The sequence below is a fragment of the Myotis lucifugus genome, unplaced genomic scaffold (genome assembly GCF_000147115.1).
Source record: "Myotis lucifugus unplaced genomic scaffold, Myoluc2.0 scaffold_239, whole genome shotgun sequence".
Classification (NCBI taxonomy): Eukaryota; Metazoa; Chordata; class Mammalia; order Chiroptera; family Vespertilionidae; genus Myotis; species Myotis lucifugus.
Window position 1 is genome coordinate 1066630 of NW_005871287.1, and position 19863 is coordinate 1086492.

At 39.7% G+C, this 19863-nt stretch overlaps 1 protein-coding gene across 1 annotated transcript in view; it reads left to right on the forward strand.

Annotated features, from left to right (window-relative positions):
* SLC25A17 (solute carrier family 25 member 17) overlaps positions 1–19863 on the forward strand; it is a 38526-nt gene that overhangs the window by 9303 nt on the left and 9360 nt on the right. Inside the window, exons 2-4 of the mRNA XM_006098541.3 lie at positions 5201–5261; positions 7290–7356; positions 9009–9160. Coding sequence (XP_006098603.1) covers positions 5201–5261; positions 7290–7356; positions 9009–9160 — 280 coding nt within the window. The remainder of the gene's footprint in view (positions 1–5200; positions 5262–7289; positions 7357–9008; positions 9161–19863) is intronic.

Sequence of the window (19863 nt, forward strand, 5' to 3'; positions counted from 1 at the left end):
AGGGGGATGGGAGGGAGTTCCTCTCTGATTTTGTCATTTTCCTAATTTTCATATCCAGGGTAAACTGGTTGCTGTTTTATGTTTGTTTTGATTTGCTTTTGTTTAGTACTTGTTACTCTACTAACTTTTATAAACTTTTGGGAGGCAGGGGGTTAAGTTCGAAATATATTTAAATATACAAGGAATATAGAAGAATCGTGTTAGATATTATGGGGAAATAGATTCAAAATATGATATGTTACCAACTTGCTCTTCTAGAAGTTTATTATGAAATAAGAATGAAGTAGAATAAACTGTAAAAGGTAAACACTCACAAATTTTAAATATTTTAATAATATTTTAAATAATTTAATAATCAATATTTTAATAGTTACATAGTAAAATACATTGTGATTTCTGTTTCTAATTCAGGAGCTAATCAAAACTTCTCCTGAAAATTTCCCTTTATAATAAAAACTTGTATAAAATGTTTTTTAAAAAATAACTTCTTAAAACTATTAATAAGGTGACAAGAATATAAGGAACACTCAGACTGGAGAATGAGTAAAGGCAGGACCCAGGGGCAAGGAGAGCAGAAATTGCTTAACCAGATAAACATGAACTTTAGGTTTGTAGCTTCCAGAGATACAGGGAAGGCGAGAAAGTCTGTCCAAGACGACTTTCCCAAAGGAATATGATATAAAGGTGAATAGGAAATAATCTTACTTCTCTCCAGGAAAATCAGCTATCTCCAACCTTGGCACTGATTAGGGGCCGGGAGTGGGGTGGGGAGTGGATCACCAGTGAGATTTTAAAACCACAAGCCCTCCCACTACTTGCATCATTTGAAAACCTAAAACCAATAACTTAAGAGTGATTCCAGCAGGATGGAGCCAAAGTGCCTAACAGATATCCTTTCCAGAGATACTTATCTTCATGGGGTCGAAAAGAATGCCCCAAAATAAAATTCTAAGGTAAATAACCAGCTCCATCCAACTAACTGAACTCAAAGAGAAACAAGGCACTGTGAGCAAGAAGCATAGACAACAGCAACAATCAGAAAATGGAGTGCTCAGTCACAATCTTAAAAAGCTGTTTAGTGCTCTAGCCAGATGGCTCAGTTGGTTGGCAAGTCGTTATTCTGTACACCAAAAGGTTGCGGGTTTGATCCTTGGTCGGGGGCATAGGAGAGGCAACCGATCGATGTTTCTCACTCACATTGATGTGTTGTTTTTTTTCTCCCTCCCTTCCTCTCTAAAATCAATTAAAAAAATTTTTTGGATGAGGATTAAAAAAACTATTATGTATAAGAAAATGGAATATTTTTCAACCATAATATAAGTGCTGTAAGAGATGTAAACAAGTGCTGTGGGAATGTAGAGGAATGAACTATCAATTGTAACCTAGTGGGGGGGGGGGTAATGGTAACATTTAATCTGAGTTTTGAAGAATACTAATAAGACAGTACAGTGTTCTCCCTGTCAAGCTGGCTGAGCTATTTATTTATTTTTTTAAAATTAAATCTTTATTGTTCAGATTATTACAGTTGTTCCTCTTTTTACCCCCCATAGCTCCCCTCCACCCGGTTCCCACCCCACCCTCTGCCCTTACGCCCCCCGTCCTCATCCATAGGTGTACGATTTTTGTCCAGTCTTTTCCCGCCCCCCAAACACCCCTTCCGCCCCCCGAGAATTGTCAGTCCACTCCCTTTCTATGCCCCTGATTCTATTATATTCACCAGTTTATTCTGTTCATCAGATTTTTTATTCACTTGATTTTTAGATTCACTTGTTGATAGATATGTATTTGTTGTTCATAATTTTTATCTTTACCGTTTTCTTCTTCTTCCTCTTCTTAAAGAATACCTTTCAGCATTTCATATAATACTGGTTTGGTAGTGATGAACTCCTTTAGCTTTTTCTTATCTGTGAAGCTCTTTATCTGACCTTCAATTCTGAATGATAGCTTTGCTGGATAAAGTAATCTTGGTTGTAGGTTCTTGTTATTCATCACTTTGAATATTTCTTGCCACTCCCTTCTGGCCTGCATAGTTTCTGTTGAGAAATCAGCTGACAGTCTTATGGGTACTCCCTTGTAGGTAACTGACTGTTTTTCTCTTGCTGCTTTTAAGATTCTCTCTTTGTCTTTTGCTCTTGGCATTTTAATTATGATGTGTCTTGGTGTGGTCCTCTTTGGATTCCTTTTGTTTGGGGTTCCCTGCGCTTCCTGGACTTGTAAGTCTATTTCTTTCATCAGGTAGGGGAAGTTTTTTGTCATTATTTCTTCAAATAGGTTTTCAATATCTTGCTCTCTCTTCTTCTGGCACCCCCATAATTCGGATGTTGGTTCGCTTGAAGTTGTCCCAGAGGCTCCTTACACTATCTTCATATTTTTTTCTTTTTGCTTTTCTGGTTGGGTGTTTTTTGCTGCTTCGTATTTCAAAACTTTGACTTGATTCTTGCGATCCTCTAGTCTGCTGTTGGATCTCTGTATATTATTCTTTATTTCAGTCAGTGTATGCTTAATTTCTAATTGGTCCTTTTTCATATCCTCGAGGGTCTCACTAGATTTATCGAGGGTCTCACTAAATTTATTGGCGGTTTCTAGAAAATTCTTGAAAAACCTTATAACCATGGTTTTGAACTCTATATCCAGTAGTTTGCTTTCCTCCATTTCTGTCATTTGTGACCTGTTTCTTTGTCTCCACATTTTGGCTGCTTCCCTGTGTTGATAGAGTGGCTTTCTGTGCTAGGTGTCCTATAGGGCCCAGTGGCTCAGCCTCCCCAGTTACCTGAGGTGGACACTCTTGGTGCACCCCTTTGTGGGCTTTGTGCACAGTCTTGTTGTAGTTAAGCCTTGATTGTTGTAGGTATCACTGGGAGGAATTGACCTCCAGGCCAATTGGCTGGGAGAATCAGCTGTGTCTGCAGTGGGAGAACTTCTGTGCTGGAGACACCCTTATGGGGCAAGACTTGCTTCAGTGGGGCTTTGGTGCTCACTGAGTCTGCCCCCTGAGTGTGTCCCTTATGGATCTGAGGAGTTGTAATCTGGATGGTCCCACTCTGACAACTGGGTACACTGGCTCTTGGATCTCTAAGGAGGTGTTAATTTAGCCTCTGCCTGAGGCTACCCAGCAGGAGCTACGGAGAGATCTGCAGATTCCTCTTCTTTGTTTGGGGTTTGGAGGTTCCCAGATGAGGCTCAGCTGTGAAGCAGTGCAAGCTGCTGTGGGGCCTTGGGCCTTCTTTTGGATGTTCTGGGTCTCTCTGACCCAGCTGCAGTTTGTTAGGTAATTTTAGATTGCAAAGGGCCAGGCCATTCATATGCAAAAGCCTCTGCGCACAGCTTGGGTGGGGCGGGGTCTCAGGGAATCAACAGAGCAGAGCAAACAGCTATGGCTGATCCTCAGCCCTGCCCTAAGAGGCCCCGGGTCTCAGTGTCCCGCGGTAATCGCTGCAAGCACCTCTGAGAGAAAGCCTCCCTCGAGTTCCGCCCGCTGCCAGACAGTCCAGTTTCTCCCTGTATGTGTGTGGGTCCCCAGAGACTCGCCCGGAACTAGAGTTCAGAGCCGTCGGGAGCGTGTGTCTCCCTCCCGATTGAAAAAGACAACCGTGTCCTCAGTTGCCAGCCCTTGCCGCGTGCGCCTCCGTACCTCTGCACTTTACTTCCGCACCTCCTCTGAGTCTCAGTGTGCTTTTCTCTTTCCTTCTAGTTGTAGAATTTCCACTCAGCCAGCCTTCCTGTGGTTCTGGATGACTTCCGTTATGTCTTTTAGTTGTAGTTTGGAAGTGGTTGTGCGAGGCAGCAATTTCAGGTGTTTACCTATGCAGCCATCTTGGTTTCTCTCCTATTTATTTATTTATTTATTTAATTCTCACCAGAGAATATGTTTATTGATTTGAGAGAGACATCAGTGTGAGAGAGAAACATTGATCTATTACCTCCCGTACATGCCCCAACTGGGTATCGAACTCAAAATCTACGTATGTGCCCTGACTGGGAATCCAACCCATGATCTTTTTGGTGTTCGGGACGGTGCTCCAACCAGCTGAGCCACCTGGTCGGAGCTGGCTGACCTATTTATATAGATAAGAGACCTAGTAAATTTTGTTTATTGTACTTAACCATTATTCGATCAGTAGCCTAAAACTTGACTTCTGGCTGAGAATATATACCACCTGTGGGCCTGCATCTGGGTTGAGAACCATAAACCCAGGAGAGATTTCATGTGTATAATTTCATCCCTAACCACATGCTTGTTTTTATTTGTAGGATCTTATGAATGGAAAGTCTGGCTGTTGGCTTCTTTTTTTTTCCTTGGATCATTTTTTCATTGTGTTATCTTGGATGAATTATTTATGTAATTTTTAGTAAAGAGATTGTATCTATTTTATTTAAAGCCCAGCAAACAAAATTATAAAGAATAATATGATAAGCCAGTCAGAGAAAGGCAAATACCATATGATCTCACTTATACATGGAATCTAATGAACAAAATAAAGTGATGAACAAAATAGAAACAGAGGCATAGATACTTTGGAACAAACTGACAGCTGTCAGAAGGGAGGGGAAGGGGGGACTGGATGAAAGAAGATGAAGAGATTAGTCAAAGAACATATATGCATAACTCATAGACACAGACAATAGTGTGATGGCCAGAGGGAAGGGGATTGGGGACTAGGTGGTGGTGGGGGAGGCGAGCATTGAGACATCTGTAATAGTGTCAACAATAAAAAAGTAAAAAAATAATAATAATTTTAAAAAAAGAATAATATGGTTCTTACGATTTTACTTTGTGGTGAATATCTTGATTGAACACGGAGAATAGAAATAGTTATTTGTATGATTACTGGATATTTTGATTCCAAAGGATAAGAATAGCAGCTGACCTGTGAAAGATTACTAATCCATTTACCTGTTATCTTTGACAAGTGTCCTAGGTTCCAAACCCTTAAGATTGTCATCGCTAGGGAACCACCACAAGTTTTTTCAATATCAGAGAGATAGAAATATATTTCTTCCAGAAAATGTAATACTTCTGTTTAGGTACATAACTATAGAAGTGTCAACAATAATAATCCCAATAGGTTAAAATGTTGCATGTATTTGTTGACTGAAAACCTAATTTGACCCATTATTAATAGTGAACTTTTGTTCCTTTAAAAGTTATGGCTCATTGCCTTGTGATGTGTAATGCCTAAAGCCTTTTCAAACGTTTCAGGGCAGCGTGACAGCAATGACAGTGTTTTTTCCTTTGGATACAGCTCGACTTCGACTTCAAGGTGAGTATCTTTTGTAGAGTCAGGAAACAATCATATTTTTCTAGTAAGTTCTAAAATAACAGAAAGATATTCTCTTTCATTAGAGATCCGTTGTCCATTTTCACTGACACTTTAAATACTCATCATCATTGCTATTTCCTAATTAATTGAGAGAGGTTCATGGATCAGTCATAGCCTCAGCCATTTTCTATTCTGAGACAACCTGGTTGGGCTTGCATTAATAGTTTTGGAACATTGCGATTATTTCTAATAAAATAATATGACTTTTAAAAGGCACCGTGGAGAGTTTTTGCTGGGGATGGATTTTCTCAAAAGAGAAGAGAGAATAGGAAACATAGTGGAGCCAAATACCCAAACCTATGCCAAAATGTACATGAAGAGATAAGAGTAAGATGAGTTTTGAATAAACTAATTCCTATGTTAAAACCCTTCATGACTACTATTTTTAATTAATTTTAGAGTCTTAGGATAGATAATAATTTCATCTGACTCAACTCAAAAAACAAAATATTAAAAAAATATACAGTACAGTGAAAAATTTCACTTTAGTCTTCCCCCCTTTTCCTTTTTTCTTCCCTGCAGATAATGTCCTTATTAGTTTCTCAAATAGTTTTGCAGAGTTTCTTTATGGAGTAACAAGCAAATAAGAATATATATTCTTTTCTTCCTTATGCCAAAAGCATACTTTTCCCACAGTTCTGTACCTTGCATTTTTCACTTAGCAGCATGTTTTGGATGCCTTCCAAATCAGTACATTGGGAGCCTCTTCTAACTGTAGAATGATCCATGGTGTGGATGCACCATAACCTATTTACCACCCCTCTCCTCCCCCGCCTCCAATTGGAGATTCTTGGGTTGGTTGTTCTTTTGTAGAATAGATTTATTCATATGCCACTGTTTCTGTAAATTCTATGAAATAAATTCCTAGAAGTGGGATTGCTGATCAAAGGGTAAATGTGTTTTTAATTTTGATAGCTATTGCCAGATTCCTTCTATATAGGTTTCCTAATTTGCTATCGTATAAGCCATATAGGTACCAATTTAATTATTTTTTGTTGTTGTTTTTGTTCATCCTCACCCGAGGATATTTTCTCCATTGGTTTTTAGAGAGAGTGGAAGGGAGAGAGCACAACAAGGCTCAAAGTTTGGAAACTTGAGGGTTTTTGTTTTTTTAATTGATTTTTAGAGAGGAAGGAAGAGTAAGAGAGAGAAAGATTGACTTGAGAATGAGCCATCGATGGGCTGCCTCTAGCACACCCCCTACCAGGGATCAAGCTGGCAACCTGGGCATGTGCCCTGCCTGGGAATCGAACCGGCAATATTTCAGTGCACTGGACGATGCCCAACCAACTGAGCAACACTGGTCAGAGCTGGAAACTTGAGGGTTTTTTTTTTCTTTTTTTGGAAGCTTGAGTTTTAATCCTGACTTTGCTACCAATCACGTGTCCGTCACAGCTTTTGTTTCTACAGCCTTTTCTCTAAAAGGGAGATGATAGTTTATTTCCTCTCTATAAGATGTTAAGATAAAAATGAGAATATGTAACTTTGGGTGGGGGGGGGGACAAGAGAGCCTTATGAATATAAGAAATAAATTTTTTTAAAAAATATATTTTATTGATTTTTTACAGAGAGGAAGGGAGAGAGATAGAGAGTTAGAAACATCGATGAGAGAGAAACATTGATCAGCTGCCTCCTGCACATCTCCTACTGGGGATGTGCCCGCAACCAAGGTACATGCCCTTGACCGGAATCGAACCTGGGATCTTTCAGTCCGCAGGCCGACGCTCTATCCTCTGAGCCAAACCAGTTTCGGCTAAATTTCTTTTTTAAAATTTTATCTTTATTGAAAATATTACAGATATCCCCTCCCTATACTGCCCCCCCCCCCCGCCGCATTAAACCCCTTCAACCTACCCCTGCCGCCCCCCAAGAAAAAAATTTCTTTTGTCACATCTTTTACTTTGGGTATTAGGTATTGAATTAAAATGCTGTGATCCATGAATAACAGACATATTTTTCCTCTTGTAGTTGATGAGAAAAGAAAGTCCAAAACTACACACATGGTGCTCCTGGAGATCATTAAAGAAGAAGGCCTGTGAGTACTATCACCTTCATCTTTGTTAGAAAAGCACCTCCCTAGGAGATTCACAGGCCTACACTCCTTTCTGTACGTTCTCATAGCCTTATAGTGTGAATTTGTAATTACCTGACTGGTAAGTACAAGTCCTGTGGTTCGCCATTTTGAATCTTGATTGTAGAGTCTTCCATGAAATCAATATTTTGTTTTTTGTACAGTAAACTGAAGAAGGTAATAGTTGTGTAGTTCATTCCTATCAGGTGCATCTAGGTTATGTACTACTTTTAACTTTTTATTTGGAAATAATTTCAGATTTACAAAAAGTTGCAAAACTTGATTACTAGTATGTGCTTTACCCAGATTCACCTATTGTTAACACTTTTTTTTTTGTTTTGTCATTGGCTCATGCATTCTTTCCTCCTTTCCTCTCTCCTTCCCTTTCTCTCTGTACCACACACACACCATACACAGATTTTTTTCAAATTATTTTAGAATAAGTTTCATACATCAAAACCCTTTACCCTTATGACATTGACTTTTTTAAAAGTTGTTTTCAATATGTTTTTATTGATTTTTAAAGAGAGAGGAAGGGAGGGAGAGAGAAACATCGATGTAAGAGAGAAACATGGATCAATGGTTGCTTCCTACATTTACCCCCACTGGGGATCAAGCCAGTAACCCAGGCATGTGCTCTGACTGGGAATTGAACTGGCGACCTTTCGGTGCACAGGATGACACTCAACCAACTGAGTCACACAGGGCTGCCATTGACACTTTTAAAGAATATAGTCAGTCTTCCTCCCACTTTTAAAAACTAAAATGCTGCTTATTTTAAGTCTGCCTCATGTTTCTTCATGATTAGATGAGGCTATGTATTCTGGGCCTCATCTTTATTAGTTATTCATGATTTTTTAAAAATATGATAAGAATCATTTATTGACTGCCTCCTACCCATCCCCTACTGAGGATCATGATCCAGCCTGAAGCTGGGGCATGTGCCCTGACCAGGAATCTAACTGTGACCTCCTGGTTCAGAGATCAATGCTCAACTACTGAGCCACACCGGCTGGGCTAATCATGATTTTTTTAGATTTGAGTTAGCCACTGAATAATTTTATGTTTCCTCTGTTGCAATTATAAGCACTCTCTGAGCAGTTACTTTAGTTAATATCAATATAGACTCAGAAATTTCTGTTTTACTAGTGATTTACAATTGATTACTATACTTTATTATTTTGGTGCTCAAATTGTTCCAGGTTTGACCAGTGGGAATCCCTTAGTCTGGTTCCTGTACTCTTATAATATGCCCCCACCACTTTTTTTGCACTTATATTCTTTATTTACTTTATTTTAAATATTATTGCCCTGTAATAAAATGTGAATGATGCTGTATTAGCTAACAGCCATGAAGACATTATCTTTAGTATTACTAAAGGAAAGCAGTAAATCAGCCATTGAAAGTTTATTGTTTCTTTGGTGTCATTGGTGCTAGAAAAGATTTCTTGGTTTGGGCATCCTTCAAAATGTAAGATGTATATAGTGTAAAGTACATTGTAGTGTAGGAGTGAACTTTGAAAATATGTGAATGATAATCAGCCTTTCCTAGGACTTAACTCATTTCTAGTGGCTTTTGTCCATCATCTTTATTTTACTTATTGTTTTTTCCCTAGCCTGGCCCCATATCGAGGATGGTTTCCAGTTATCTCCAGCCTCTGCTGCTCCAATTTTGTCTATTTCTACACTTTTAATAGCCTCAAAACAGTCTGGGTCAAAGGTCAACATTCTACTACTGGAAAAGATCTGGTGGTTGGATTTGTTGCAGGTAACAAAGTTTTCTGAGCATAAAATATTTTTATATTTTAACACTTATTTTGTCCATATATCCTCTATGAGGTTATTTTAGCACAGAGTTATGCTACAAAGAATATAATTAGTTTTCTGACTTGGCTGTGTGTGTGTGTGTGTGTGTGTGTGTGTGTGTGTTAAAAGCACATACATAAAATTTACCATCCTAATAATTTTAAACTGTATACTTTAGTAGAAACTGATCTCCAGAACATTGTCATCTGACAAATGCGAAACACTAGACCCATTAAACAACTCCCCTTTCCCTCCCCCAGCCCCTGGTAACCACCATTCTACTTTCATTTGACTACTTTAGATGCCGCATATAAGTGGAATCATACAGTATTTGTATTTTTGTGACTGGCTTATTTTACTCAGCATAATGCCCTCAAGGTTCATTCATTTTATAGGATATAAAAGGATTTCCTTCCTTTTTAAGGCTGAGTAATATTCTGTTGTATGTGTATATACCACATTTTGTTTATCCATTCATCTGTTGATGAACATTTAGGTTGTTTCCACCTCTTGGCTACTGTGAATAGTTGCTGATATGAAAATGGGTTGTGCAAATACCTCTTTGAGTCCCTGCTTTCAATTCTTTTGGATATTTACCCAGCAGCTCTTTTTTAAATTTTGTGAGGAACCACCATCCCGTTTTCCACAGCAGTTGTGCCATTTTATAATCCCACCAGCAGTGCACAGCGGTTCCAGTTTCTCCACATCCTCGCCAACACTTGTTATTTTGTTGTTGTTTTTTTGTTTTTGATAGAAGCCATCCTAATGAATATGAAGTGACATTTCACTGTGGTTTTGATTTGCATTTCTCTCATTTTTCATTTGCTTGTTGGCTTTTCATAAATTGAGTTATTGATTTTTTTTCTTGTTGAGCTGTAGGTATGTCTTCTTTATATATTCTGGATATTAGCCCTTATCAGATATATGATTTGCAAATATCTTCTAAACTGCGTCCAGCACGGCCAGTGATGAACTTGAGGAGGGGCGGTGAAGGATTAAAGAAAACAGACAAGAGAATACAGTTGGGGCCAGGTGGATCACTGTGCCTGTATGAGGACACAGTCACACAGCCTGTAAGCGAGTCTTTATTTTATAGTCAGATCACACAAAGCAAAACAAGGGCAAGATGTTTACAGTGTTCTTGCGAATTTCAAATCTGCTTCTTTCCTGTTGTTGCCATTCTCTGAACTCTGTCAAGCTTTGTTTAGGCAGCATTGCTGTACCTCCCTCAGCCCACATCCCTTAGCTACCTAGGACTGCAGAGTCGGACTGTAAGGTCAAGCTTACAACCATGGCTTTTTGGCTATAATTGTGCTGGGAGGGCTTTGCCCTCCAGGCTGGGACTTGTATGTGGCTTTGCCACAAGTCAGTCTGAGGCTTGATCCTGTCCGAACGCTGTAGCCACTCTCCACAATTTTCTCCTATTTTATAGGCTGCCTTGCAATCTGTTGATTATATTCTTTGATACTCAAAAGTTTTTGTTTGAGTTTTAAGTTTGTACTATTTGTCTTATTTTTGCTTTTTTGCTTGTGCTTTTGGTGTCATGTCCAAAAAATCATTGCTGAGTCTAATATCATGAAAGCTTTTCTCCTATGTTTTCTTCTAGGAATTTTATAGTTTTAGGTCTTACTTTTATGTTTTCATCCACTTAGATGTATAATAATAGTCTGCATATTTGCCTTTATCTTTTACTAGGTAGTGAACCACTTAAAGGCAGAGATTAGAGTCAATTTTTGTATGTGGTATAAGATAAGGGTCCAATTTCATTCTTTTGGGTGTAAGATAATCCAGTTTTTCTAACACCATTTGTTGATGATACTGTCCTTTCCCCATTGAGTGGGTCTTGGCACCCTTGTGGAAGATCCATTGACCATATACACAAATGTTTATTTCTGAGCTGACTTTGCTTATTTTTATCTTTTTAATCCAGAGAGGAAGATAAGTTATCCCTGTTTAGCAGCCTATACCCAGAATATATGGAAGTTAAGGTTTCTTTTTTTAAAAAAAGAGAGATATCAATAACTTCCTTGTTTATTTTCCATACACACACACACACACACACACACACACTTAAACTGGGGTTCACATGAGATGTTTACATGTTAACATGAACAGGACTGGCTACATAATTTGCAGTGCCCAGTACAAAATGAAGATATGGGACTCCTTGTTCACAATTTAGTAAGCATTTCAAGATGGATGACACCAAAGCATTAGACAGGTTGCATACCCATGAAGTCCACCCTGAGTATGAAAGCATTTAGTCAAATGTGACAAAGGTATTTATTGCACAGCCCTAGGTAGTTTGTATCATAATAGTTGTTGATGCTTTAAAGGGTTCATAGCAGGATGAGAGGTCATTTTTGGCTGGGGGGAGAGAGAAGGGGGTATCTTTTTAAAAATATGTACAGTGGGGCCTTGACTTACGAGTTTAATTCGTTCTGTGACGGAGCTCGTAACTCAAATTACTCGTATGTCAAATCAACAGTGAACGAGTGAGACACGTGATGCTGGGCTGATGTTGGACATTCACTGTGACGTTCACTGCGCCAACTAGCGGTGGGGTATCTGAAGCTGGCTCGTAACCCAAATTTTAGCTCGCAACTCAAAGCAAAAAATCGGCCAAGAGACGGCTCGTATCTCGAAAAACTCATTAGTCAGGACACTCGTAAGTCAAGGCCCCACTGTATATATATATTTTTTTATTATTATTATTTTTTTATTGATTTGAAAGAGGAAGAGAGAGGGAGAGAGAGATAGAAACATCAGTGGTGAAAGAGAATCATCAATCGGTTGCCACCTACTCGCCCCCTACTGGGGATCGAGCCCACTACCTGGGCACGTGCCCTTGATCAGAATCGAACCGTGACCTCCTGGTTCATAGGTTGACACCCAACCACTGAGCAACAGCGGCCAGGTGGGCGGGTGGGGGGGTATCTTATACAAACCAATGGCTCTTGACTTAAGCCTTAATAGGATTAGTAACATTTATAGATGAATACTGACAGTTTCCTGATGAAGGGAATGATAGAGAATTGAGAAAATCCAGGACTATGTTTAGAACAGTGAGTTCTCTTAGTTAATGAGTGAAGTGAGTATAGGAACATGAGCAATAAGATTGTAGAGGTGAGTAGGAGCTAGATTTTAGAAGGCTTTGGATCCTTGTTATCTGAGACTTCAGAGCTACTAGGGAACCATTAACCTGTATTGTGAGTATTTAGTTACTGTCTGCCTCTACTTAGTGGGATGGCTCAATGCTTACTCTACTGTATATTAATAGTCTGCATATTTGTCTTTATCTTTCAGTAGGTAGTGAACCGCTTAAAGGCTGAGATTACATTTTTGTTAACTCTTCATCCCTAGTGTTTTAACACAGTGTCTAGTACATGGAAGGTACTGATTAATTGTTGAACAAATGAATGAAATTTAAAGACCTGCTCCTCCTGTATCCTGCAGTTTACTAAGTGGCAACTCTAGTTTCTTGCCCTACCAAAGATCTCAAATTTATCCTCTCTCTCTCTCTCTCTGACCCCACTTCCAGTCTATGAGCAGATCCTATTGCCTCTCTCTCCATGGTATCCAGTGCAGCCACTTGTCTCCACTATGACCTGAATCCAAACCACCATAAAATCTTGACTGGATTATCTTCAGAGCCTCCTGGACTGATGTCCTGCTTTCAATTTTGTCCCCTTTAATCTGTCTTCAACATAACAGCCAGTGGGATCATGTTAAAACAAAAGCAAGATCATATTTTTTCTCAAAGCCCTCCAGTTGCTGCTTCCCATCTTGCTCAGAGTAAAAGCCAAAGTCCTTACCTTGTCCTACAATGCCCAGCATGACCTGGCCCTCCTAGTCTTCTCTTCACTCACACCACTGCACCACACTGCCTCTTCTCTTTGAGCACCACTGGCATGCTTCTGCCTCCGGGCCCATGTGCCTGCCCTTTCCTCTGCCTGGCAACTGCCTGTCTCACTCCTTCACCTCCTTTAAGGTCTTTCCCCCAAAATGGCCACCATGTCTGAAATAGACACCTCAGTAATCTGCTAAAATTTTCTCCTTAACTCTTATTCTCTAACATCCTACATATTTTACTTATCTTGTCTCATTACAACATTAAAATGAAAGCTTCATGAGGACAGGGATTTTATTTTTTATTTACTGCTCTATCGTCAGCACCTAGAACAGAGTTGATCACATACTAGACACACAATATATATTTGGTGAGCAGACCATGAATGAATGACTTGCAGAAGCAAGACTGTACTTGTTCTATATTACCCAAAGGAATTGGGCCAGGATAACAGTACACATAAAGTCATTTCACTGTTGCTAATTCATATCTTGGGTAAAAATCATTTACTCGCTAATGTCATATATGTTTCCAGTTGTTTAAGAAGATAGACTTAATATCAATAAAAATAACATTTCTAACAGGGCTTAGAAAAAAATAGATCATTGGGGTAAGAGTTGTCTTTTGAAACTTTCAAAAATAAAGTGAATAATCACTTGGTGATTGGATTAGAACAGTGGTTCTCAACTGAGGCTGATTTGACCCACAGGGACCATATGGCAAATGTCTGGAGATAGTTTTGGTTGTCACAACTGGGGGATGCTACTGGCATCTAGTGAGTAGAGGCCAGGGATACTGCTAACCATCTTACACAATAGCACCCCTCACACACACCCAAATAAAGAATTATCTGGCCCAAAATGTCAATAGAGTCACAGTTGAGACCCTTGGTCAAAAGAGTTTCTGAAGGTAGTGAATTCCTTGGAACTTACTTTTGTGAGTTTTAAACTTCTCCTTATAACATTTTTTATATCTTAATACCTATGCATTCTTACAATAATTAGAATAACTTTTACTTCCTTCTGTGAGCCCTATCATTGTATTATAATCACTGTAGAAATAAGTTTCATTATTTCCAAGGAAAACTAGGAACAGTACAGGGGTGGGCAAAAGTAGGTGTACAGGTTGTAAGTATGCAAAATAGAGTTTTTTCTTGTATTATTATAATCATAACCTGCATGTCTTTTTTCTTCTTTTTTTTCTTTTTTTTTTTAAATATACTTTATTGATTTTTTACAGAGAGGAAGGGAGAGAGATAGAGAGTTAGAAACATCGATGAGAAACATCAATGATGACAGAGAATCATTGATCGGCTGCCTCCTGCATGCCCCCCACTGGGGATGGAGCCCGCAACCCAGGCATGTGCCCCTGGCTGGAATCGAACCTGGAACCCTTCAGTCCACAGGCTGACGCTCTATCCACTGAGCCAAGCCAGCTAGGGCGATAACCTGCATGTCTTTTGTCATACAAACAACTGTAAACCTATTTTTGCCACCACCCCCTCTATTGTTATTCAAATTCTTCTTGAAACTTAGAAATTTATTTAATTAATTAATTTATTTTCACAGAAGAAAACCCATGTAGCTTGATACCCTGGGGAAGAATTTGGGAAAACCTTACAAATAACTTAAATGAAGAAGATACTGACCATTTTTATGCAATTGGGATTTTTAAAAATAACTATTTTTGAATGCCAGTGATATTATCGTTGTTGTGACAGTTCATGTTTATATTCCTGCCCTCCAGCCTCACCTCTGGTAAGGCAGATTTGTTCCTTTTGTATATCTAGTTGCATTCTTTCATCGGGAGACAAATGGTTAGATTTATGGCCTTGATCTGCCATTTTCTTTTTTTTTAAATATGTGTTTTATTGATTTTTAGAGAGAGAGGAAGGGAGATGAATAGAGAGATAGAAACATCATCGATCAGCTGCCTCCTGCACGCCCCTACTTGGGATCAAGCCTGCAACCCTGGGCATGTGCCCTGACTGGGAATCGAACCAGTAACCTCCTGCTTCCTGGGTCACCGCTCAACCACTGGGCCACACCAGCTGGGCGTGATCTGCCATTTTCTTATGTCAGGGGTCATTGTGCACATTTCCTGGAAGTGCGCTTCATTTTTGTTTTCTCTCCTTACCGTAGGAGACTCACTACTGATAAACTATTTGTTTTGAAGATTTCAGAAGTAAATAGCTGTGTTTTAATTATTCCTTGAATCAGTGAATAATTTTAGTGAGCGGGTTCATTTATTATTTTTCATGTCTTAATTTTGGTTCTGTTTACCTGTAAATGATTTTTACAACAACAACAACAACAAAAGAAGACAAAGAAAGAAAATAGAACCATTTGAATTGGAAGAAAATCAATCTCCTGTCATGAAGTATTAGTACCCTGTATTCGCGTCTTAGAGCTGAAGTCACAGCCACAGCCTGGCACTAGAAAAAGACTTTTCTATACAGGCTCATAAACAATCAGACAGCATTCTTTATCCTTTAGCCTTATCTTTAATGCTTTAGTAAGAGTTAGAATCACTCATCATGACCATTTATAGTTGTTTTTCCAACTTGAAATGTTGTCCTTTGCTTGATAACAGAGGGTGTAAGTTTCCAATAAAGTTTCGGATCCTCAAGTATTTTGAGTGCCTTTTCCAAGAACTCATAAAATTATAGTGTTTAAGAAATACCTCTCTATCTATTTTGGCTTAGAGGATGAACAGAGTACTTGAACTTCTCAGATAAAAAGCTTTGAAATACAAAATGTTCTTACAAGGATTTTATATTCTCTTTAAATGATGTAGTGCATTTTTGTACTTGAGATTGTCCTTAGGACCCTCTTAGTCTTTCAACTCGTGTTAATAAAAGGAATATGAAAACAGAATTTTAAATAATGGTTAAATATTAATCTTGGCTGCCTTGCCTCTGACATGTTTTCTGTGTGCCTACCCCTTGAATAGAACATGAAGGAAATTTTGATTTCTAAAGAATTTATTTAATAGGCAACCTATTTTATTTGTTTCAAAATGTATGTAGTGCTACCCTAATTGGTTTGGCTCAGTGGATAGAGCCTTGGCCTGCGAATTGAAGGGTCCCAGGTTCGATTCCGGTCAAGGGCACATGCCTGGGTTGCGGGCTCGATACCCAGTCTGGGGATGTGCAGGAGGCAGCCAATCAATGGTTCCCTCTTATCATTGATGTTTCTATCTTCCTCTCCCTCTCTCTTCCTCTCTGAAATCAATAAACATATATATGTATATATATATATGAAAGGTATGTAGTGCTAGATAGACATGAGCAGAGCAAGGACAATGGGCCCGGTACAGAAACTCACCAGGGTAGAAAGCCCCAGATGCCTAGCAAGGGGCCCCCTAGCACAGTGGTCAGCAAACTCATTAGTCAACAGAATCAAATATCAACAGTACAACGATTGAAATTTCCTTTGAGAGCCAAATTTTTTAAACTTAAACTATATAGGTAGGTACGTTGTTATTAACTTAATTAGGGTACTCCTAAGCTGGCCTTTGCTAAAAAAGTCCTCAATCTGATTGAGGTACGTTCGCTGAGGTCGACCCCTTCCAACTCTCCCATCCACACTTGTCTTGTATATTTGTTTCGTCTATCTCCTTTCGTTCATCCTCTCTCTATGTCCAAACCATCTCAACATACCTTTCTCAATCCTCGACACTACATCTTCTTTCACTCCACAATGTTCCCTAAAATTAACTTAATAAACTTTACTTAAAGTTTTAAGTCAACTTCGCACTGTATGTGCGCGCCCGCACGTGGTATTTTGTGGAAAAGCCACACTCAAGGGGCCAAAGAGCCCATGTGGCTCTCGAGCCGCGGTTTGCCGACCACTGTCCTAGCATATCCGTGGTCATGCAGTTTAGACCTCCTGACCTTTTCCTCCCTAAAGATTACATCCAAGCCTCAGTTGTATTTCAGCCCCAGGCCCAGAAAAGCAGCAAAACCAGACCAGCAACCCCGTGGCTGACCTCAGGACCAGCTGATTGATTGGCTGGCACCACCCATGTCCTGGTGCCAGCCAATCAATCAGTGGAGACCACAACCCTGAAAGGACATACCTGGAAAGCTGCTGAATATTCTATTACCATCTCCCCTGGGACGGCCCCTAAAATCTCCACCCTTAAAACCCTTTGGCTGGAGGGAGCACACCAGTGCCTTTACCTTTCCCTCCCTCCCCCGACCCTCCAAGGATCACTACCTTGTCATTCCCTTCTCCCTCTCCTTCCCCCACAGGCATGCATCCCCTAACCTCTAAGGGACCCCATGAGACTTGCAACCAGGGGAGCAATGGGCAGCAGCAGCTCATCCCAGGCTAACCCCCTGAACCTGTCTCCAAGGCCCCCTTCTCTTTGACTTCTCAGTGAGCCAAAGCAGCCCAGCCTAGGCTTTCATGTTGCCTAAGTATATTTTTCCTGCCATCATCGACCCTATGTCCCCTTGGCACATGCTGTGCAGCCCTTCCCTTTGGATATCCCATCCTCCATCTCTTTTCTCTAAATAAATTAAAATTTTCTTTAATCACCGTCTGAGATGGCTATTTAGCCTGCCTGTACGTACCATCACACCGTCCATGTTAATCTTTCCTGTACACTGTGCCTGCCTACAGTATCCATGACTCTTGTGATCTCTGCTTCTGAACACTCCTGTCTTCATCTATAAAAAATGCAGTTTGCTCAGTAGTACTTTTTAGTCTGGTTTTGCTGGCTATTGATTTTTCTGTTGAGTGATGTGTACTATGCATTGAATAGGAATCCTATATAATAAAAGCCTAATATGCTAAGTGTCTGGTTGTCCGGTCGGCCACTCAACCGCTCGCTATGACGTGCGCTGACCACCAGGGGGCAGACAGTCGATCAGTCGACCAGTCGCTATGACATGCACTGACCACCAGGGGGCAGATGCTCTAACTGGTAGGTTAGCTTGCTGCTGGGGTCCAGCTGATCAGGACTGAGTGAGACAGGCCAAACATGCCCTGGAGCCCTCCCGCTGTCCCTCCCTGGCTGGCCAACCTCCCCTTGTCCCTCCCCGACCCTGATCGTGCATTGGTGGGGTCCCTTGGCCTGGCCTGCACCCTCTCGCAATCCGGGCTGGGGGACCCCCACCCCTCCGAGTGCATGAATTTCGTGCACCGGGCCTCTAGTACAGTGATGGCGAACCTATGACACGCGTGTCAGAGGTGACATGCGAACTCATTTTTTTGGTTGATTTTTCTTTGTTAAATAGCATTTAAATATATAAAATAAATATCAAAAATATAAGTCTTTGTTTTACTATGGTTGCAAATATCAAAAAATTTCTGTATGTGACACAGCACCAGAGTTAAGTTAGGGTTTTTCAAAATGCTGACACGCCGAGCTCAAAAGGTTCGCCATCACTGCTCTAGTACATTATAAAGTCTGGGCAAATGGGCCTGTATTGATATTCTTTATCTTGGCCTCTTGGGCACTGGTGCTTTTAAAAAATGAGACCAGCAGGAATCTCTGGTTAAGGCTTACTCAGATTATGATCAATGCCTGAAGTGACAATGTATGAATATATTGAGTCCTAACTAATGACAGCTTCTTGGTGGAATGCCACTCTATAAAAATACGACAAATACAGCTCATAAAATTATTTGATAATGTCTTTTATTTTGAGAAATATGTTCCCATAATGCTTCCAAGAGAGCAGTAGCAAAATATTTTACTTTTGCTCTGTATGCAACAAATGAAAACAATTTTAATATCTTGGCTGTCACACAGGCTTATTCTTGGTTAGACTGTATTTTCAGTGTACAGTGGAACCTTGGTTCTTGAACTTAATTTGTTCCAGAAGGCTGTTTGAGAAACAATTTGTTCGAAAACCAATCATTTTTTCCCATTAGAAATAATGTCAATTGAATTAATCCATTCCAGACCCTTAAATGGTTTTCTGTTTTAAACTTTCTAATGTACTGTTTAATCTATAAGCAAATACTTCTTTTCCTAAATTTATCAAACCACCCCCTACTAGCCTTGAATGAATCACTTTCAGCACTCATTCCAGAGGGGTAGCATCTTGCTTTTTCACATAGCATTGCCTCTGAAATTGTAACCAGCTAACTGCTTTACACTTATCCAAATCAACAACAGTTTTTTCCACCTCTTCAGTAGCCTGTGATCACTGTTTTATGAGCGCTTTCACACCCTTAGCAACTTCAGCACACTTGATGGCCTCTTTATGTTTTAAAATTGCGATCAGTGTACATTTCACCAGCAACAAAAGCAAACAAAACACACAAAACATTAAAATATTCACAGCACGCTTTCCTGATTTCCTGAGATGTTCACAAAGGAGGTTTAGCAGTAAACTGACTCGAATTTTCTCCTTTGTGGCCTGAGAGATGTTTTTGTCATGCTGATGTGTCAGCATGAAAGGGTTGTCAGGTTGAGAACTGAAGTTCTGTTAGAAAACTGAGACCTTTTTTCCTATGAACAACTTGATGAAGAAACAGATTGTTCCAGATGGGAAACATTCGAGAACCGAGGTTTGACTGTAGTATGTTTTGAGATTCCTTCAATCAAAACCTTCTTTCTCCTATTGTGTTTAAATGACTTTTAGTAAAAGAGATTTCTCTTCCTTAGGATTGCAGCTCTTTGTTCTTCACAGCGTGACTAGGGCCAGATAGCTCCATGTATGGTTGTTTGATGAGTTTGTTCATAGGTTCATTTGTTCAATATTTATTTGACGAGTACTTATAAAGTATATACCATGTGTCAGGCACTTTGTTACAACTCTGTTTTGGTGTGTGTTTTTTTAATCATTTCAGGACTGA